The following is a 22,150-nucleotide window of genomic DNA, read 5'->3' as shown; positions in this document are numbered from 1 at the left end:
TTGTAAAAACTAAATTATTTTGGTAACTTAACCACAAATGTAGACCAGTATAGAAAGTCACATAAGCTTTGACGTCAAAAAGTGCCAGTGGCCGTTCGTCTAGAAATCACTGATGCAGACGAAAATCAGTAAGCGGTTGCATGTCCCATGTTAAAATTGTAAGGCAGCGACACCCAAAATTGAGTACATTTGTGTTTACGTCAGTAAGCTGCTTAAAGCATAATTTGAATTGTCTGTAGTAGTAAGGTTCCTGTAGAATACGTCTGAAAGACCATACGTACATTCTGAAGTATTGAAATGGTACGGTTAAGAACTTTTTGAATGTAGCAATAGATGCTTGCAATAAATTCCCTATCAACTACCTACACCAGTACATCAGTAATTATTTCCAGTCACCCTTATTAAACGCATACCCGTTTCTTTGCGTCTGGTATTGGACAAAAACAAAAACTACACACTCCAAAATAATAAATCCTTTTATTTCCATTAAATACACTGTATCTGAAATAATAGATGGTAAAAAACAATGCCTGCATTTGAGATAACATTGCATATTTTATGAAACGTTGTTTTTGAAAAAGCCTCATACATGGAATATCTTTACAAACCATGCAATGTTTATCTGGAAAAAAAACATTCATTCATTCCAAATATTAAGATCAACCACAGAAAACGAAGACGATATCTGTATAGGTTTTCTTAGAATTTCTTTGTTTTGTAACATTGCTATTACTACATACCTCAATGCAAACCTAAATCAAAACATAAAGACACAAAAATAATGACTCCTTGACTTGAAAGACATCATGGCGACATGATGGTGATCAAAGGTTCATGAAAATTGCATGAACACCGATGACACATCAATTTAGAGCCCAGTAACTCAGTGTTTGCCCAATCAACAGGGTTTTCGTTAATTTTAGCCTAATTTGGCAAGATCCAGATCTACTTTTTACATCATTATAACGGTCCCCATGGTTTTGAAGATGTCTTTCACAAAATCAATTTAAGAAAAAAAAATGTACTTTCCATCTTTCTATGTAAAATGCTTGCCCAAACATTTTTTAGAAATCGTAATTTTTGAAAATTTTGCAAATTTTTTCAATGAAAACGTTCCTTTAATTTATAGATATACTACAATAAAATACAGATTACCTGAAGGTGCAATAGAATGAGCCAAACTCTTAAGCTATCCCGGGTCTAAAGTGATCAAAACATAGAAAATTATATGGAAAATGGCTTGGTACCACATAAATTATTAAGTGAGCCCTGAGTGCTAAAGATACTGATGCTCAATCAAGCAAAGTTCCACTGTAACTAAGATATCCTGAAAATCATGTAAGTTTTATAACAAACCATTAATACATAAAACCAAAACTGAAATGTTTTAACTTTTTTATATCCAAAATGGCTGATACCTAAAACAGAAAATCTTTTGAGGGCAAAAAGAATTCAAAAGTAATCAAAATACTTAAAAAAATTTAACATGTTACTACTGCCATATTTGGAAAATTTTAGAATAACAATATATTAAATCATAGCAATTGTCTTCTATTTAAAGAGGAATCAAAGACAAACCTTGGTATGGAAAAGTTGAATCAAACATAATATAAAACTAGAATGTGTCTGTAGGACACAGGGTGTGCCCCCCACAGGTACATTAGTCACAAATAAGGGGCAATAATTCAAATGTTTGCAGTCTTAATGGGGTATAGCCTCAACAAACATTTTATGAAAAGGGTTCATTATTCTAGGCCCTATACTTTTTGAGCTATGAGCATCACAAACAAAAAATCCACTATTCTGGCTATTTCAAGGGCCATAACTCTGTAATAAGAGTAAGATTCTCAAGAAGAATGCCAAGAGTGCAAGGCCACATCATGATAAAGACTCCTGCAAGGTTTCCTGAATTTACATCTAATACTTTTTGAGCTAGGCACATAATTAGGTGAAAAAGTGCATTTTTTTACTATTTCAGGGGCCATAACTTTAAAAATAGGGGTGGAACCTGCCAAAAAATTAGAGGTGTGCAAGTTTATATCATGATAAAGACTTATGCAAGTTTTCAACCATTTATATTAAATACTTTTTGAGCTAGGCGCGTCACAAGGTGAAAATGTGCATTTTTGACTATTTCAGGGGCCATAACTCTAAAAATAGGGGGCATAGCCAGACGAAAAATAGGAGGTACGCAAGTTCATATCTTGATATAGACTCATGCAAGGTTTCATCAATTTATATGAAATACTTTTTTAGCTAGGGGTGTCACAAGGTGAAAATGTGCATTTTTGACTATTTCAGGGGCCATAACTCTAAAAATAGTGGGCGGAGCCAGATGAAAAATAGGAGGTGCGCAAGTTCATATCATGATAAAGACTCATGCAAGGTTTCATCAATTTATATGAAATACTTTTTGAGCTAGGAGTGTCACAAGGTGAAAATGTGCATTTTTGACTATTTCAGGGGCCATAACTCTGAAAATAGGGGGCAGACCCAAAATGAAAAATAGAAGGTGCGCAAGTTCATATTATGATTAATACACATGCAAGGTTTCATGAATCTATATCAAATAGTTTTTGAGCTAGGCGCGTCACAAGGTGATAACGTGTATTTTTGACTATTTCAGGGGCCATAACTCTAAAAATAGGGGGCGAAGCCAGACGAAAAATAGGAGGTGCGCAAGTTCATATCATGATAAAGACTCATGCAAGGTTTCATGAATTTATATCAAATACTTTTTGAGCTAGGCGTGTCACGAACTTCTGACGGACAGACGGACGGACGCACAGATGCACGGACAAGACCAAATCTATATGCCCCCACCACTCATGGGGGGGTGGGGGGGGGGGGGGCACAAAAATCCTGATAAAAATGCCATTGTCATCACGGTAATGAACGTGTCTGGTGGAAGCTTTCTCTTTTCAGTGTTAAACTGTTTTCAGCAAAAGTATTTCAACATCAGTAAATAATGAACAAGGAGACATATTTAAACTAAAATATTATGTTTAAAAATCTCCTCTTAACACTGACATGTAAAATAATCTAAAAATAAAGTTATAAAGTAACAACCATTTTGAACAATTCAAATCCTTTTATGCAATAAATGCATTTAATTGCACATTAAAATGTTCGAAAATCATCCAAGATCTGTGTTGGCTGTAATATCATCCAAACATCGAGTTGTGTAAAGTGTCCAATTCATATTCACGCTGTTTCGCTCTAGCCTGTGTAAAAATAAAAGAATGGATTTAAAGTCATGCTGTCAATTCTAGGGATTCTACACTGAGAAACAGTGGAAGGAAGAGTTCCAGGATGGGTACATGGTTACATCCTCAGACAATGTTTCTTCTGCTTTAAAAAAAAATAAATATTAAAGCATATTTCAATATTAACATAATTATGTAGATGTTGTCAAATGAAAGGGGCACATCCCAAGATAGGTGTGGTCAAATTAAAGAGGCACACCTCCAGAAAGGTGTGGTGAAATTAAAGGAGAACTCCTCCAGAAAGGCGAGATCAATTTAAAAAGGCACACTTTCAGGTAGGTACTATCAATTTAAAGAGGCACACCTCCAGACCTGTGTCAGCTATCTCAGTATTAAGCATTTAAATAATGTGAAGGCAGTACTTATTTGAAAAGTTACTTTAGTCCTCTGTGACATAAGCAGAAAAGCTCCCAAGAGTGTTAGTCTCACAACAGAAATGTGAAGTAAAATAGAAAAAGTTTAGCTTGATTTTATATCATAATATATTCATAAAACATCAAGTAAAATGAATTTGATTTGTGGTCTTTTATAATTTTGATATATGCTGCTATTCATTTTATTTTTGTTTGACATTTTGATGTTCATCCAGTGCCATGACCTTTCATGACTGGAAAAAACTACACAAAATGTAATTTCTACATTACCTTGTGTTTTCTGTAGTTTTCATAGTCTGGATCATCTGTGGGAAGTTCATGTCTACATAATGGACATGAGTTTACCTACAAAGATAAAGATGAGGTCATAAATCATATCTGAAATCTGTTTATACAAAATTCTGATATAGATAAAACCATAATAAAGCATTATCACAAAAACTTGTGAAAACTTATTCTGAAAGTGAACATGAACAAAATTCTATCTTCCTTCTATCTATTATAAAAACATGTTATTACATTCTGTAAATATCTTTGTTAAAAAAATAATGAAAATTATCTCTGATAACAATGCTTAAACTATCACTCCATTTGAGTACTCTGTTCCTATCATACATAACCCAGTATTCTCTTTCTATGTACGAAACTCTCCCTAACCCTCAATGTGTACCGGAGTTTGTGGCAACTGGGTTTGAGCAAGACTCGAGAGTTACCAAGTTACCACTGTTTAAGGAATGATACTAGATACAGCAAAGTATGTAGGGAATCCATGGAAACCTACCCTCTGCAACCATGGTATAATACAGTTTGTATGGAATTCATGGGCACCTGCCTTCTGTAACCATAGTATAACACAGTTTGTATGGAATTCATGGAAACCTCCCCTCTGTAACCTTGTTATAATATAGTATGTAGGGAATCAATGGGAACCTGCCTTCTGTTACCATGTTATAACACAGTATGCAGGGAAATTCATGGGAATCTACCCTCTGTTACCAAATTATACTGAATCCATGGGAACCTACCCTCTGTAACCATGGTATGATAACAGTATGTATGGAATCCATGGGAACCTATCCTCTGTAACCATGGTATAGTACATCATGTATGGGATCCATGGGAACCTACCCTTTGTAACAATGGTATAGTACATCATGTATGGGATCCATGTAACCATGGTATAGTACATCATGTATGGGATCCATGTAACCATGGTATAGTACGTCATGTATGGGATCCATGTAACCATGGTATAGTACATCATGTATGGAATCCATGGGAACCTACCCTCTGTAAACATGGTATAGTACATCATGTATGGTATCCATGTAACCATGGTATAGTACATCATGTATGGGATCCATGTAACTATGGTATAGTACATCATGTATGGGATCCATGTAACCATGGTATAGTACTTCATGTATGGAATCCATGGGAACCTACCCTCAGTAAACATGGTATAGTACATCATGTATGGGATCCATGTAACTATGGTATAGTACATCATGTACGGGATCCATGTAACCATGGTATAGTACTTCATGTATGGAATCCATGGGAACCTACCCTCTGTAAACATGGTATAGTACATTATGTATGGAATCCATGGGAACCTACCCTCAGTAAACATGGTCTAATACAGTATGTATGGAATTTATGAGAACCAATGTTATGTAACAAGAATGTATTATAATTTGCATGGAATCTATACTTTTTTCAACAACAGTACAATACAGCTGTTATGGAGGCTGCTAACCCATCTTCTTCTTAAACCATGGTACATGTGCTATAAAACTGGAATAGAATTTGACTCCCTGTAACCATCATTTCTATGGAAAATCTTAACCTACTCACCACAACCAACTACCGGTAGTATCGAATATATATGATTTTACCCTCTGTAACCACAGGAAAATACAATTTATTTGGAATCTGTATAAACTTACCCTCTGTAACCATGGAATGATACAATTTGTATGGAACCTATGTAAACAAGGCAACTGCTTTACTTCATCCTCTTCATCAAACAATCCTATACACACTGGACATTTCTTCTCTAATGCTGAAATTACAAAAATACAGATGTCAAATGTCTAACCACATACTGTTGAAGTACCTAGATTTGGTCACTGGTATACCAGACCATAAGGAAAAAGACAATAAAGCAGAATGCTAATAATTATAAGCCATGTACCCTACCTTAATGTATAATATTATACATGCTATAGACAGCTTATGACAGTTACACATATAGCCTTCTGATTTTGCGTTATTTCATCCTATTGCCTCCAGACTTGTGGAGAGCAAATCCTATTGTAAAGTAATAGTAATTGGATATCATTTGAATTTTACATTATTATTAATTTGGTATTTTATGTTCCTATTTTAATTTACATAAAGACCTATTACTGTTGATTTGATAATTTCATATGGGTTTAAAACATTTTTGCGGCATAACAACTATAGCAGACACTTACACCTACCCAGTACTTTTAGAATTAATACTTTTGAGCAAACTACAGCTATCACTAAAAGTGATTAATACCCCCAGATGCAACTTACATACAGGGAAAGTAAAATGCTGTGCCTATGTGACCTTGACCTTGAACCTAGTGACCTGGGTTGTACACTCTGCATGTAATCTTGGTTAATAAGAGATGCTTATTTTATGAAAATCTTTCCTGTGGTATTGAAGATATGCAGCAGACACAGATTAACCCTTATCAAGCTGGACACAAGATCAAGATCTGCACTGTTTGCTATTCAGTCTGTATCTCTTTGGTAAGTACCCCTTTGAACAGTTAATGGTACTGTTCAAATTGAAAGAAGGACAAGTTCATTATAGAAATTTAGCAGGGTATGGGTTAAAGCCACTTGATTTCTTTGTGACCTGGGCTGTACATCTTCCAAACAGTTTGGAAAATATGGAGCAGACATAAATTTAAGCTTTCTGATCCTTGACCTCCTGATGTGACTTTGACTTTGGACTTAGAGATCTGGGAGATATACTCTGTAAGTCATCATCATAGGTAAACAAATGATGCTAGTTTATGAATGTTAAGCTACTTGGTATTTACTCTGAATGTGTGACCATGACCTTGGACCTAGAGACCCTAGTTGTTCACTTTGCACATCATTTTGTTAAGTTAATAATTGATGCAAAATCTATGAAAATCTTCCTAGCAGTTTTGAAGATAGTAATGGGGTAGAAACAGATTACGAGTAGATGGATGGACAGAACAACATGTGTGACTTCAATATGACTCCCATATACTGTGTATTTACAGGCATAATAACAGACAACTTAAAGCAGAGGTGGAAGACAAATGGAGATGAACGACCTTATACATATACATCTTCAATCAATCATGACAAGAGCGTCAGGATTTGAATATACGACCTAATGACTGGAAGTCTAGTGCCCTACTTGCTAAGCTTAATGCAAGGGCAAGTTTGTCCGCTGTATAACGAATTGCGAGCTAGATACTTTAGAAATGAATGGATTACAGCAGTTGCGTGTGAACATTTGTTTATATAACTATAATGTCTTGACGTTAGAATTGATAGTGTTTTCTCTTTGGTAAGATTTCTGGTCAATGCGTTTGAACTTAGAGACAGTAACTTGTAACTTGCACAATCATGAAATGTAACTATGTTTTGTATCAAAATGTTTTGTGATATATTTTGTATTACAAAGGTTAGCAAAACTGCGCCTAATGTAATAACATGCATTTACATTTACCTAGAAGTATTGTTTTAATGTATGTTTGTTTATAATGTTACCTTAAATCTGAAGTAATGTTATTTGTATTTTAGGCCGGAGGCCTTGTATTGCAATAAAATCATATCGTATCGTATCGTAAAGCACTTAAGGCGTAACCAATATATTTTTATGATTGTGTACCTGCTTCTGCTGGTGTGATAAGGCTGGTTGGTAGATTATTCACAACTTCTTTTGATGCTGGGGGAACTTTTCTCTCTCCACCAAATACTCTAAAATGTATCAGGTTTCTTAAATTATACATATAGCAAAATACTGCAGTGTCTTCATATGAAGATACAATTAGCTCTCTCTATACTATCTTACACCAGAAATATTTATGAAAAGTGGTCAAAACAAACTTAACAGTCTAAAATAAAAAGCTTCAATACAAATGCACAAAAAGTGAGGATCTTAAGTTTCCCATAATAAAACATACTTTACTTTAGTCTATCATTATTAAAACAAAGTTAGTATTTTACCTGTCATATTCTAGTTCCCAGTCTGCAGCTAAACCACTGTCTAACAACAGTCTGAAATATTCATGTAAAACATTTTGTGAGTAGCATAATAGGAGGGCACAGACTTTTGCTGTCAAAAGCCATCTATTGTATATAGTGCAATATGAAATATAATTATGATTTGTAATTCGCAATCTTTGTGTAATTTTGTCATATATTTTTGCAACATTTTTGAAAATAGGCGAAGCGCGTAGTACGTTTTAATAACCATAGATACGCTTAACCAGTGCAGTCACCTTTTCATCTGTCATGAACTGAATTCCACCGTTAATGTTTGAGCCAATAGTCCATGTGTCTGCCTGAAAATACACAGAAGTGCAGCAACACATCCAGGCGGCATGCACCAAAATTATGGCATCATTCTGGGGTTGGAGGCGAAAGTAAATGTCAAATCTGCAGTGCAATTAGTAGAAAGATTGTAAAATATGATAGTGTTTTTCTTGTTTTGCTTCATTAAAGTAGTGCAAGCTAGAGAAAAAGTCTATATTATTTATGAACAGCCCTCATATTGACCCTCCCCACTTAGCCCTTGCTCTGTATCATGCTCCCTATGTACCTATTTGTGATATGAACATTCAGGGGTGATGTAGGAGGCCTCAATGGCCAGATGGTTAGTGACTAAAGTCACTGCTGATAAAGGGCAAACTTGATCCAATGATAGTGCAAATTACATTTTTTCATATGGGCAATATCCCCACTTGCGTCAAACACTCGAAAGACCAAAATAATGGAAGCAATTTCCGATGGAATTTTCATCGCTTCCGACGCTTTACATGCTACAGGTTTAAATGCCGATCATTCACGAATTGGCTATAAATTCAAATAAAACTTAATGATCGTAAGGGATTCAATTTCCCCATTGATTAATTAAAAATTTTCAAATAAATTTCCAAGAATTTGATTTATTCTGTATATAAACTATGTATGTACGGGGCGCGATTAATGTTTACTGTGTCTACACGCAATATGCGCAAGCGATAAAACCAATAACTTTACAAGACTGTATGTTGTGATTTATTTTCCATTTATTTTGGTCCTTCAAAGTTTTGACGTTTAGATTGCCCGTCACAAATACAAAACAATCTGACGTTGAATTATTTTGACTACATTGCCTTATACTCCTGATTTACACTCCAGTATATAGCAATATAGTTTTTTATTTTATGCTAACTGATGAAATACTGTGTTTTATCAGTGAGATATAATCCATACCACTCACTGCATATCGCTCCTGTAAATGCCGATCTACTTGTACATTGGTATAAATTTAAAATATTTGCTTAAAAAGGGTGAAAATTGAGTCGAACTTTGTTTCTTTATAGTATATTTCTCGATTCAAATTATTTTACTTAATGAGAATTCATAACGTTATGCAGCAAAAAATGAAATAAAAAGGAACAGTTTCAACTTTGTCTTGTGCGTCTTTCTAACGTCACAACACGTCTGATGTCATGTCGGTTTACGTGCGTCTGTTTCCCCCGCTGAGATTAAAATTTGTTGCAAAATGCATATCTCAACGTAATTAAGCATAAAATAAAAAGAAAATTTGTTTGTTTTTCATGAATATAGAATATCTCACCTCAAAGTGAGAAATTTTCCATATTTACTCAAAAGAAACAAATATCCTCTATTTATTTCATTTAATTTTTCACGTAAGGTCTATCTCTCACTTTTAACAACTGTTCACAAAAATTGCGCCTCATCCATAAAATCAGTACTGTACTGATTCTGTAATGTCGAGTAGATCTATGTGAGATTCTGACAGTTATTGTTAATGGATTAAAAATATAAGTTACCTAGCCATATGAAGTAGATGATTCGGTTGTTGTCCATCTGCTAGAGGTTCACAATCATGTTCATCAAAGTAAGAAGCCATACTCAGAATATGGTACGACACAGAGCTTAAAAACTGTCTGTTGTTGATGACTTGCAAAAAAAGTCTACTTTCACTTTGAAATATCGCTTAAGCAAATAATTATTCTTAGAAAATGAGTATTTTAGAAAGGGATATTTTACCAGTTAAATCAGTTTTAACTCTTCTTAATAGAGCGTCTCATTATTCTTTCGTAAAAAGTAGATTTAATTAACTATAAGGTAAATTTTAATTGTTGTAAGCGGTAGATAAAATGGCCGACAAAAACCAGGAAGTAAATTCCGGCAGAGAAAATACACAGGAATCGGGTAAGTTTTGATGTGGCACGTGTGAAATTGCATATGAAAGTGGATTAAAACAGTTAGTTCTACTGAGGCTTGAAATTTCCCTCGTTGCGGACGAGATGAAGAGTTTACTGATACTGTCACATCACAGACGTTTAGAAGTTGGAGGCCAGGCTCCTCCCCTGCTAAATTTTATCCAGTAGTTTTAGCCTTTTAAACCACACTGACCATATATCTGGATCATTAAATATATTTTGTTGCAAGTTCAACATATTTTAAAAATTACCATTACCAAAAAGTTCTGACTACCTGACGCTGTTTTTATTTTCTGATGGTCGCATCCATTAAGTTATGGTGAAACCCCATTCGATTTAATCAACTATAACCAGTATCAAACCACAACATCTTGCACAGTCTCTCGTGAGAAACTGATGACATCTCTGAGCTGAAATATTTTAGCTAAATTACCATTTATCATTGTGTATGTCGCAGGTGTGAACTGACTGTGAAAATTGCTCCAGAAACACCAAAGACAGTCTTCATGAAATCAAAGCTTTTTCCAGGAAAGTGCCCCAGGACACAATTCTCTTTATTCCTATTTTATCAGGCCCTTGACATGTATAGGTTTAATAGTTACTAGTAACAATGCTAATGGCTGCTACTCTGTGAATGGTTTGAAAACCAGCTTTCGTCCAAACAAGCCATGAACAGGCTCAATTAAAGCAAGCCTTCAACTCTTAATTTTTTTAGTGTTGGGCCCACTGTGGAGTTTCCACTGTTACTATTTCAGCATAACCAGACATATTTAATTTCCCTTGATTTGGCTTATATGATCTTTAGCTGATTTAATTTCTTGTTATATTAAATGAATAAAGTATGTTTTTGACAGTCTTAATCTCTTATAAAACATTGAATGTACAATTGTATTTTCTTTTGTAAGAAGAGGGTAGTGTACAGAAGGAACAGAATGAACCTCCTCAGGATGTTGTTGAACTGTGCAGGGAAACTTTCAAGAAAACTGCTGAATATCTAAAAGGAGAATTGGAAGGTACTGTAGTTTCTAGCTGTTATAAAAAATATTACATTGCTCAAGAGTTGAACAGTAAATATTGTCAGTATGAGGAGAATAATGGTCAGCTGAGCAGAGCCAAGACTGACTGTATTGCTCTGAATGTCAGCAATATAATACTGTCAGTGACAAAAAAAAACCCAGAGTGATATTTGTTTAACTAAAATGAATACAAAAAAATAAAAATAGATATGTGATTTGCACATTTCACAAATTATTTCTGGGATGTTCTGGGAAATATTTAAACTTGCTCCAGTCTTAGTAGTAAAGACATGTACATTGATTCTGAGCCACTCTGATTAAAAAAGCCAGTGTCTTACAGTACCAACAGTCCACTGGAGTTGTCAGTACCAGTATTTTTCATGTTAAAATAGAGACAGTATACTTTGTCCATGTAACAAATGTTAGATTTTCTCACAGTTACTGTCATTTGTTGCATGGAAGTTTGCATAAATTACTATAAAAATGAGTTATGATAATAGCTAAAAAGATTGTAAATCCATTTATATGTATCTGTTATGCTGTTTAATTTGTTTTCAATGTGGATGTTAGCAAGTCTAGAAGCTGTTCTGACTGCATTAAAGAAATGCAAAAAGAAAACAAATTTGTCAGTGCCCAAAGAAATTACTATGTCCTTTTTTGGTTGTAGGTACAGTAGAGGATTACAAGTTGTTAGAGACGATGAACAAAGTTACAGTGTCAAAATATTCAGAAATGAAAAATTCTGCAGCGGATATTGGCACAGCCCTCCAGGCTCTAAATGAAAAATGTGAGTACTGTAGACTTTTTGTTCTAGTTGATGAAAATTAAATTTAAGTACATAAAGTTAACTGCTTTATTGGGGGTCTGAAACAAATATGCACATGTACTTTAATATGTGTCAAGAAAAAAGGAGGTACTTTGATCACAGTAGAAGATAAAAACAGGGTTTCTTCTTTATAAAGACAGTATCTGTATAATTGTGCTTGTATAATAATTATCAAAACCTCAGACTTCGATTTCTATCCACTAATGACATTTCTAGTGATTTTGTAATTTAAATGTTTGTGCTCATGAACTTAAAGGAAAGTTTAGATGTAATAGCAATGCTTATACAATTGAAAAGTTATTGGAGATGTCATTACTTTTGTATCTTGAATACTCTAGTGTTGCCATCGGTGACCCAGCTTGGTTAAAGTTCTGTGTGCAAGATCACACTGCAATTAACATTGCATGTTTTGGACTGAAACTTCTCAAAAGATTTCTCAGACCTACTGAAATAATTAAGTTAGAGAACTCTTGATTAAATTTAATGTTTATTGTTGCCCTTTTCAACATAGAAAAATTCAGTTTTGAAATAACAGAAATTTCAGTTTAAACAGAATTCAGCTATATATGAACTGAAATTTATCACTTTGCTTCCCACTCAGCAAACCTACTGAAATATAAAAGTTTAAGATAACTGGTTGAATTGAATTTTATGTAAATTATGGCATTTTTTTACTTAGAAATTTGTTGCTGTATATCTGTAACAGCTATGCGTACTGGATTGAAACTTCAAGCGATGCTTCTAAATCTTCAAACCTACTGTAATAATCGAGGTTAATTGACTGTTGAATTTAATGTCTATGAATGTGTTAGGCAAGTTCATGCCAATTAAAGGCTGTGTTATGTTATATTACGAATTTAATGTAAATTGTGACACTTTCTTTTAAACTTTGTTTTAAGCTTTGCTTGCAACTACATGTGTATCAAGTTGTATCTTGGTAATGCCTACATAATTATGTTGAATTTAAACTTCATGCAAGGCTTCCTAGTCATCAAACCTTCTTACATAACAAAGTTATATTATCTTTGGTTGAATTTGATAGGAAAATTTTGCCTTATGTGACTAAAATATTGTGTCAATGTGTTGTGTGTAACTAACTGTCGAGCTGTATCTAAGTAACAACTAGCACATATATTGGACTGAAAGTTCAAACTTCACACAAGGCATCCTCCTCATCAAACATACTGTAAACAAACATAACTAGATTAGAGAACTCTCACTTGATATAAATTATAGCCATTATTTTACTTGGAAAATTTGAGATAGTTTTGCATGCACATTGCAATCATTTCTGAAAAAGAATTCTAATTTGTTTTAACAAGTTGTAATATAATAACTAAGTTACGTAAGTCTTGTCTGACTGTAACGATAATTATGACCCCTGGCTTGAGTTAGAAATTGTCCAAAGAGTCACTCTTCCATTCTCCACCTTAGCCATTTGCTACATTTTCATGAAAGTGATTTAAATGTTTTCCATAAGGCTTTAAAGATTACACTTCTTACGTAAAATGTTACTTTTGTACTGAATGTGGTTAAAAAAATATGTTGAGGAAAATTAACTTTGACAACTCTTTGCAATTACTGTAAATCATTATTACAGACAGAAACTTGCAGCCATTCTTGGACCAGGTAGACCAGATAGAAGACAGTGTGTCCTCGCTAGAACAAGCTGCTTATAAACTTGATGCTTACTCCAAGAGATTAGGTAATTTAATCTCTATCATTCCTGCTTTCTAACGGTCTAATGAGGATAGAAATGTGTCAGAGCAAGTCCTGAAGTCATGTTACCAGATGGTATATGGCATAAGTTTTTAGTTGTAAGACTGTAGCTTTATCATAGCAAGGAGTGTTTCAGGTATAATCAGGAATTTTTCATGTGACTATTAAGAAAATATTATGCCATGAACTTGGGTACTCCAGCAAGTACCTGTGACTAGATGGGGACTGATTTCCAATGTTGCTGATTATACATTGTACTAGCATAAAACATGAACATAAACTTTAGAATTAAGTTACTATTTATCTATGTTACATTTTTAATTTTAAATTAACTTGGAAGTTCTAAATCTACCTCAGTCTGCTGGTAGCTCTGTAGACAAATTATGATGGACTACACTTACCTTACCATGCTGGACACAATTGATTCTGTCTTTGCGACCAGTGTAGATCATGATCAGCCTGCACATCCGTGCAGTCAGATCATGATCTGCAGTTTGCCATTCAGTCAGTATCTTTTTGTAACCATTCCTTTTAACAGTTAATGGTACTGTCCAAATTGAAAGATGGATAAGTTCATTATAGAAATTTAGCAGGATAAGGGTTAAAAGAAAAAATGCAGATTTGTTAGCAGGAATAATGACAGTTAATTATTTCTTGCATTCTGTAACAAAAAAAAATTAATTATTCGATTGGTCAATTAAATGGTCATACACTTTACCAAAGGTACCATTGAAAATTGACCAGACTTAATTGTTGTAGTCCTACACAGCTTAAGGCTTCAGCAGGTTATTATAGCATAAATCCTTAGTTTCTTTAGTAAAACAGAAATTTTAATAGTATTTTATGTACGATGAAAGTTTTAGAGAGAATTGAAATGTTTCAAGTGGTTCATGTCTAAACTACATTTTCTCTATTTCAGAAGCCAAATTTAAATCCTTGGAGAAGAGATGATCTTTATACAGCTTTACTGGATGAAATAACAAAGTGTAGATATTCCTTACATAAAGAAGGGACCAGTGCAATTATTTGTAAAATCTGAAATACTTGAGAACATACAGGTTGTTAAACAGTGACAGTTCAATGTAGGGCCATTTTTGTTAAAGTTATAAAAATAGAGACAAGATTGCTTTAAAATTCACAAAGATCAAAGGTGACTCTACAAACAATTAAGTGACTCATTTATACATGTAATATTTTGCTTGAGTGGATTTTGACAGGCCTAGGTCCCAAAAGGCACTTGCGCCAAGTGTTATCTGGTCTGGCAAAATCCACAAGAACTAAATGTGTCATTGCAGATCAAGTTTTACATATACCTATTTGTACTGTAATATCAGCCAAAATGATCCTGAAATCTTGTTTGAAATGGTTAACTTTTTTAAAAATGCTTGGAACGTCATATCTAAAACAAACAGTCACACCATTGAATATTTTTCCCTGTCCAATTGGAGTTGAATGAAGAGTTTTGTATTCATTACTGAAATACAGGCTGTAGTTTAGACAGAAATTTCATTGGTTTATCATATACAGAAACCTTTACTCAATTCATTTTTAAGATAGTGTTTGATAAACTGGAAATAGTGGGGTAACATCATTTATCCATTTAACTTAGAATAAAGCTTGGACTCAGCATACATAGGGGAAAATCTTCTTGAATTAATTGCAACCTGTAAGTAAATTTATTAAAACAGCAAAGTTACTATCTTTCTAAAGATAAAAATGATATTAAAAATTTTGACACAAATATTTCAAAATAATGTCTTAATATCAGTTGAAATATTTAGCTCTCTTTAACCATGGGCAGATATCTTAAAAGAGATACACAGATCTACCCATTTCATTTCACCACATCGTAGACCATTTGTTATTTATGAATGTTAAAATCTAAGTTGTGGAAAATTTCTCTTTGCAAAATGATATCAAAATTGCGATTTACACATACTGGAAACTCGTCCACATATATCAAATCAGTCTAGCAAGATATCAGGCACACTTTTTTACCCAGTTTTCTAAGTATATTTAGATGTTTTATAAGATCAGGGTTTAATCAGATTCTGTATTGTAGATGTTTTTTATCTGAACATGCAGAACTACTTGAATGCTAAAAGATATTTGATAAATATGTATTTAAATGGGAATGGGTCAGCTCTTGTGTTTAAAGGACCCAGTCTTAAGTGTCTGGGGTTGTGATTAGTAGCAGCCAGTGGGGCTTTTTTTCAGGTCAATTTGGGGCCTTAATCCCAATAGAAGATAGTATGTTTTTTCCAAATTTTGAAGCACAGAAGAGAAAAATACTGAATATATTTGTGATAGTACAGAATTTTGTTATAAAAATTTGGAGATGAAAATTATGGTAAAACATCAGACAGGTACTGGTATTTCACAGTGACAGGTTCAGCCAGGTGCTGCAAATTTCTCCTGATCTTATTTTGCCCTTGACTGCATATGCTCCTAGTCTACATTATATTTACCTTGTTTTCTATAGAACATAGAAATGGTTTTCAAGGTCCTGTGTTTGAGTACTTGTCTGCCTGCACAATTTTCTCCTATTTAATATATATTTTGTAAACATGTGTTTATTATGTTCAGTTTTATGAATATTTGATCCTAAAATAGTTGTGCTGAATTGATGTGTTTATTGAGATTTTTATGCCCCCAGCATCTACTGATGCAGGAGGCATATAGTGATTGTCCGTTCGTCAGTCCGTCCATTCGTCCTTCCGTACGAGGTTATCCAAATGGGACTGTTTCGTCTAGCATCAATACCCCTTACTAGAATGACTTGATACTAATGCAGATGTGACCATTCCTCATCTTCAGACATCACCTGACCTCAGTTTCACCTTGACCTTGACCTCATTTTGGGCTTAGGTTGCTTTATATGGGCCATCTCTTGGTTAACCAAATGGGACCGTTTCATCTAGCATCAACACCCCTTACAAGAATGAATTGATACTAATACAGATGTAAACTGTGACCATTCCTCATCTTCAAACATCACCTGACCTCAGTTTGACCTTGACCTCGTTTTGGACTTAGGTGCAAAATCTATCGACAAGGATGCCACTGGGGGCATCAAGCATTTATTGAACGCAGCTCCTTGTTTGTGATTGTAAATATTTACAATGCATTAAATTAAATTTTATTCACAGGACATTATGTTTTTTGTAACATGTTGAATATAATGTTATTTAATTCTTGTCCAAATGCTATAATCCATGTTTTCAAGGGGGACTCTGGTCCTATTTTGTTTCCTGTATCATGTGACTAGCCTAGAGGAATGCAGTTTGGCTTAGTCAGACCCATTTTGACGAGAGTAGCCAGTTGAAAATTAGCTACTACATTTTTATCCTGAAATAATAATTTAACAGTAGTAATCTAAAATCTTGCCAAAAACAGGACAAACACTGCAGTAAGAGGCCAGACAATAAAACCAGGGCCCTTCCAACGTGCAAGTAAAATTAACTAACATTCAGACTTCCTTTTAGATAAGCTTCTGTAATTGGACTTTCTTCTATATCTTGAACTTTCCTCCAAAACCAAAAATCAGTAACGTTACTTCAGGAGCTGCTGACAAATTGACAGCTATAAATAAACTCTGATATAGATGTTTCCTATGGAGGATACAAGATTGACAGAAATAGTAGCAACTAAAAATATATGGTAGGTACTTTAAAAACAAGAGCTGTTGGAGGACAGCAACGCTCGACTATTCAACAGCCTTGTCGATTGAATGAATAAGAAAGTCGAAAAAGGGGCATAATTTAGTAAAAAAAGCAAAATAGGGTTATGGAACCTGCATAGTGCTTATCAGCTCATGACAGTGGACAAGTGTATGAAGTTTCAATCCATTCCCTTAAGTGGGTACTGAGATACCAGCTTACATATAAGAATTTAACCAAAAACTCCTAAGTTGAAAAAGGGGCATAATTTTGTAAAATGCGAAGTTGAGTTGTTGACCCTTTGCACTGCATGTCTTATCATGACGGTGAACAAGTGTGTGAAGTTTTAATCCTTTCCTATTAGTGGATACTGAGATACCAGCTTACATACAAAAACTTAACCAAAAATTTCTATGTTGAAAAAGGGGCATAATTTTGTAAAAAAGCAAAATAGAGTTATGGGACCTACTTTGTGCATGTCAGATCATGACAGTGAACAAGTGTATGAAGTTTCAATCCATTCCCATTAGTGAGTACTGAGATACCAGCTTACATACAAAACCTTAACCAAAAAATTCTAAGTCGAAAAAGGGGCATAATTTTGTGAAAAAACAAAATAGAGTTATGGAACCTGTGCAGTATAAGTCAGTTTATCACAGTGAATAGGTGTGTGAAGTTTCAATCCATTCCCACAAGTGGTTACTGATATACCAGCTTACATACAAAACCTTAATCAAATCGGGACGCGGACGCATGGGCGAGTCCAATAGCTCTACTATTCTACGAATAGTCGAGCTAAAAACAGAACAAGAATTAGCAGCAACATAACTGTAGCAGCCATTAGCAACGCTGACCATTAGCAAAGCTGATTACAACAGGAACAAATTAATGCAACCAAAGAAAACAAGGTTTATTACAAGATAATATTTATTTAGAAAGGAAATGAAATGGAAGGCAAAACTTTCAGAAATACAGGCAATTGTTTCCTTTCATAAAAAATTCCCAGTTGGCATTGCATTATTTTTTCACTGTTTCCTTGATCAGTAGAATATTACATATAATTCTGCTAATTAATGTAGATGCCTTTGATCTTGTATAATTGTAAATTTGTGTCTGACATTTGGAATGAATGTGAAAGTTCAAAGAATGTCATTTTACAGCTGTTAGTAATGGATTAAAAGCTGTAATGAAATAATCATTCTAGACTGGGACCAGTTTATCTTTTTTTTTCTGTATACAAAAATTTTTTTGTGTTTTGGATTTTAAGTCCCACCTACTGTTTTGGTCATATGGCGATTTTAAGCTTTAATGGAAGAGGAAGACACAAGCTTTCCCTCTTGACATTATTTCAAGGCACAGGGGATCACCTTAGTACAAGAGCTGACCTTCTGCAAGCCATCTGGATAATCTCTTCAAATGACAACCCGAGTTGCACTTGAACCCCCAGAAGAAAGGCAAGTGATTCAAAGTTGGGAACCTAAATCACATGGTCGCAGAGGCCCCAATGTATACATAAGTTTACATAACAAGATGTTCAACATAGCAATTTGCATCTACAGTTGTACTGCTACATACACAACTTTCCTTATTTATGGAAAGAGAGTACAGCAGTCCTGTATGTTTTAGTCACCTGCGTAAACCTTCAAAATTAAGGTGTTTTATTTTACTTCTTGTGTTATTTGAATATGGTATGAAAGAAAAAGAAGTTGTCAGTGACTGTAGGTGCTGATGGGAATATCCAGCTCTTGGGTTACTGTTTTACCAGCAACTCATCACAACCAAAACAGTTGCCCACCAACCAAATATTCCCAATTTGCATCTGCAACCAGTTAAAGATTCTTATTAAAATTTCTGAGCCCTAATCTATGCTGAACCAACTATAACAGAGTTTCTTTGCCATTAAATCTTGTTATGACCTCAGTAATTTACTTCCTTAATTAAAAAATCTTATTAGATGTTTATGATTGTAAATGTTATGAAATAAACACAGATTATTACCATAATTTTACAAGGAAACAATAACTTTCTGTTGGTCATTCATGGGTAGCACGGTGGTCTAGTGGTAACACACTCGACTGTCAATCCAGAGGTCTGGGGTACAAATTCTGGTCCAGCCACTGCAAATTTCTGAGATGCTCCAGAGTGTCTCCCAAGAGACTAAGTACCCGTTCTTCCAAGGAAAGACGGCTTTGTGTGTATTGGTACTATACATTAAAGAACCAGTCCATTCACAAAGAGATGGGGTAAGATAGCTGGACAGGCCTGTATCTAAAAGTATTCCACTCTCTATGTTCTGGGGCCTTGTCTCCTCCTGTCCCTCTGGTCAGATCACTCTGTCTGTGCTAGTAGAGGATGAATTTTGCAGCCCGAGTGGCTGCCTTTACGCTATGTAAAGCGCCTTTGAATGTATTTATCATGAAAATGGCGTTATATAATCCTGGTATACATGTAATATATTTATTTCTTTTTTACATGTTAGCAAACACGTGTATTGAAATAATGTATTACTAAGTATCCAAGAGTTTTTCTACAGCCATTCCCTTATGTATTTGGCATTTATATGTTACAGATTTTATGGTTTAACAACTGCAACATCCTCTGCTTAAGTAAGGACTGCTTTTACTGTATATTTCAGGGCAGCTATCAGCTTACAATCTTTTTTTCCTAATGGTTCACTGCACATCACTAAAGAAAAACTGGTGATTTTTGCAATAAGATGATGTGCTTTTCAATCATTTGCACAAGAATGAAAACATGCAAAAACCAAGCTTCTCTTTTTGCTAAACAAAGAAATAAGTATGCATGGCCTAACACTGTAACAGTTTATATGTTGCATAATCAAGGCATCAGGGAATAAAACAAAAACTTTATGGGAAAATATAACCTTTTCTGAACATTGAGCTCACCCAAACAAACCTAAACTTAAGTATTTATTTTATTGTGAACAAAACTTATAACTAGACTCCACGTAATAATGGCTGTATGAATTGTTTCAAAAAATCAAATTTAAATTATTTGAAATTTTACAAGGAGTAATTTGTTACAGGTTTTATAGCAACGTTCTGATAAATTTCATTGAAAATCAACTTCATACTGACATCTTGTGTCTGGCTCTTTATTATGACAAAAGGTGTGTACCAAACGAGCAGGACCACAGAAACTGATTTTAGCTTGTTTATTCTCAGAATATATGGGCCGTGCCATGGGAAAACCAACATTGTGGGTTTGCGACCAGCATGGATCCAGACCAGCCTGCGCATCCGCGCAGTCTGGTCAGGATCCATGCTGTTCGCTAACGGTTTCTCTAATTGCAATAGGCTTTGAAAGCGAACAGCATGGATCCTGACCAGACTGCGCGGATGCGCAGGCTGGTCTGGATCCATGCTGGTCGCAAACCCACTATGTTGGTTTTCTCATGGCACGGCTCATTATTATAATGCTTTAATACTCAACAGTTCTTCAAATGCATAAATTACATAACAGTTCTTCGCTTTTTCCCAGAGTTATGCCACTTTTTCAAGTTACAAATGTTTGTTCAAGTTATTGCATGTAAGTTGATTTCTCAGTAACCATGTGTTGGAATAAATTGAAGGTTCACACACTTGTTCAGTGGGATGATCTGACATGCAATGCAAACATTAAGTGGCTTTTTTTTTTTTTACAAAGTTATGACCCTTTTTGACAATGTTTGGTTAAGTTGTTGCATGTAAGACAGTATTTCAGTAACCGTTTGTTGGAATGAATTTAATAGAAACTTCACAGACTTGTGTACAAAAATGATGCAAAGAGCAATGTTTAGATTCCACAACTCCAGTTTGCTCTCGTAATTTTTCCACTTTTTTAGCTCACCTGTCACATAGTGACAAGGTGAGCTTTTGTGATCACCCTTCGTCCGTCGTCCGTCGTCCGTCCGTCCGTCCGTGCGTCCGTCAACAATTTCTTGTCTGCACGATAATGGTTTCATTTATGATTTTATTTTAACCAAACTTGCACACAACTTGTATCACCATAAGATCTTGGTTCCTTTCTTGAACTGGCCAGATCCCATTATGGGTTCCAGAGTTATGGCCCCTGAAAGGGCCAAAATTAGCTATTTTGACCTTGTCTGCACAGTAGCAGCTTTATTTATGATTTGATTTTTACCAAACTGGCACAAAACTTGTATCACCATAAGATCTTGGTTCCTTTCTTGAACTGGCCGGATTCCATTATGGGTTCCAGAGTTATGGCCCCTGAAAGGGCCAGAATTAGCTATTTTGACCTTGTCTGCACAATAGCAGCTTCATTTATGATTTGATTTTAACCAAACTGGCATACAACTTGTATCACCATAAGATCTTGGTTCCATTCTTGAACTGGCGAGATTCCATTATGGGTTCCAGAGTTATGGCCCCTGAAAGGGCCAGAATTAGCTGTTTTGACCTTGTCTGCACAATAGCAGCTTCATTTATGATTTGAATTTAATCAAACTTGCACAAAATTTGTGTCACCATAAGATCTTGATTCCTTAGTTGAACCAGCCAGATCCCATAATGGGTTCCAAAGTTATGGCCCCTGAAAGGGCCAAAATTAGCTATTTTGACCTTGTCTGCACAATAGCAGCTTCATTTATGATTCAATTTTAACCAAACTTGCACACAACTTGTATCACCACAAGATCTTGGTTCCTTTATTGAACTGGCCAGATTTCTTCATGGGTTCCAGAGTTATGGCCCCTTAAAGGTCCAAAATTGGCTATTTTGGCTTTTGCAGCCATATAGAGACTTCATTTATGGTTTTATTTGATACAAACTTCCAAAATAACTTCAACAACA

General features: G+C 34.7%; 2 protein-coding genes across 3 annotated transcripts; one reads left to right on the top strand and one right to left on the bottom strand.

Moving 5' to 3' along the window:
- Positions 1-461: 461 nt before the first annotated feature.
- Positions 462-9,897, bottom strand: LOC123564783 (E3 ubiquitin-protein ligase RNF181-like). Its single transcript, XM_053537423.1, has 6 exons — positions 9,721-9,897; positions 7,886-7,936; positions 7,548-7,636; positions 5,590-5,705; positions 3,911-3,985; positions 462-3,224 (listed from the first exon to the last, which is right to left on the bottom strand). The coding sequence occupies exons 1-6, from the start codon at positions 9,798-9,800 to the stop codon at positions 3,165-3,167; spliced, it is 471 nt and encodes a 156-aa protein (XP_053393398.1). The 5' UTR covers positions 9,801-9,897; the 3' UTR covers positions 462-3,164.
- A 97-nt stretch (positions 9,898-9,994) lies between these two features.
- On the top strand, positions 9,995-16,828 carry LOC123564784 (biogenesis of lysosome-related organelles complex 1 subunit 2-like). Of its 2 annotated transcripts, none has more exons than XM_045358605.2 (5): positions 9,995-10,105; positions 11,025-11,129; positions 11,800-11,919; positions 13,559-13,663; positions 14,597-16,828. In XM_045358605.2, exons 1-5 carry the CDS (start codon positions 10,051-10,053, stop codon positions 14,626-14,628), a joined length of 417 nt encoding a protein of 138 aa, XP_045214540.2. In that variant the 5' UTR covers positions 9,995-10,050; the 3' UTR covers positions 14,629-16,828. The 2 variants fall into 2 exon arrangements, with proteins under 2 accessions (XP_045214540.2, XP_045214539.2); XM_045358604.2 differs by having other exon boundaries at positions 10,011-10,105; positions 11,022-11,129.
- The last annotated feature ends 5,322 nt before the right edge of the window (positions 16,829-22,150 follow it).

This window comes from Mercenaria mercenaria, chromosome 2, assembly GCF_021730395.1.
Source record: "Mercenaria mercenaria strain notata chromosome 2, MADL_Memer_1, whole genome shotgun sequence".
Lineage (NCBI taxonomy): Eukaryota > Metazoa > Mollusca > Bivalvia > Venerida > Veneridae > Mercenaria > Mercenaria mercenaria.
The sequence above is the reverse complement of the archived record's forward strand: the minus strand, read 5'-3'. Positions and strand labels throughout refer to the sequence as shown.

Excerpts from the sequence above, each read along its gene's own strand:
- LOC123564783 (XM_053537423.1), bottom strand. The coding sequence starts at position 9,800 with ATGGCTTCTTACTTTGATGAACATGATTGTGAACCTCTAGCAGATGGA. Across the intron at positions 5,706-7,547 it reads TATCACACCAGCAGAAGCAG|CATTAGAGAAGAAATGTCCA; the intron begins GTACACAATCAT and ends TTGTAATTTCAG. Across the intron at positions 3,986-5,589 it reads TCATTCCATGGTTACAGAGG|GTAAACTCATGTCCATTATG; the intron begins GTAAGTTTATAC and ends TTATCTTTGTAG.
- LOC123564784 (XM_045358604.2), top strand. The coding sequence starts at position 10,051 with ATGGCCGACAAAAACCAGGAAGTAAATTCCGGCAGAGAAAATACACAG. Across the intron at positions 10,106-11,021 it reads AGAAAATACACAGGAATCGG|AAGAGGGTAGTGTACAGAAG; the intron begins GTAAGTTTTGAT and ends TTCTTTTGTAAG. Across the intron at positions 13,664-14,596 it reads TGCTTACTCCAAGAGATTAG|AAGCCAAATTTAAATCCTTG; the intron begins GTAATTTAATCT and ends TCTCTATTTCAG.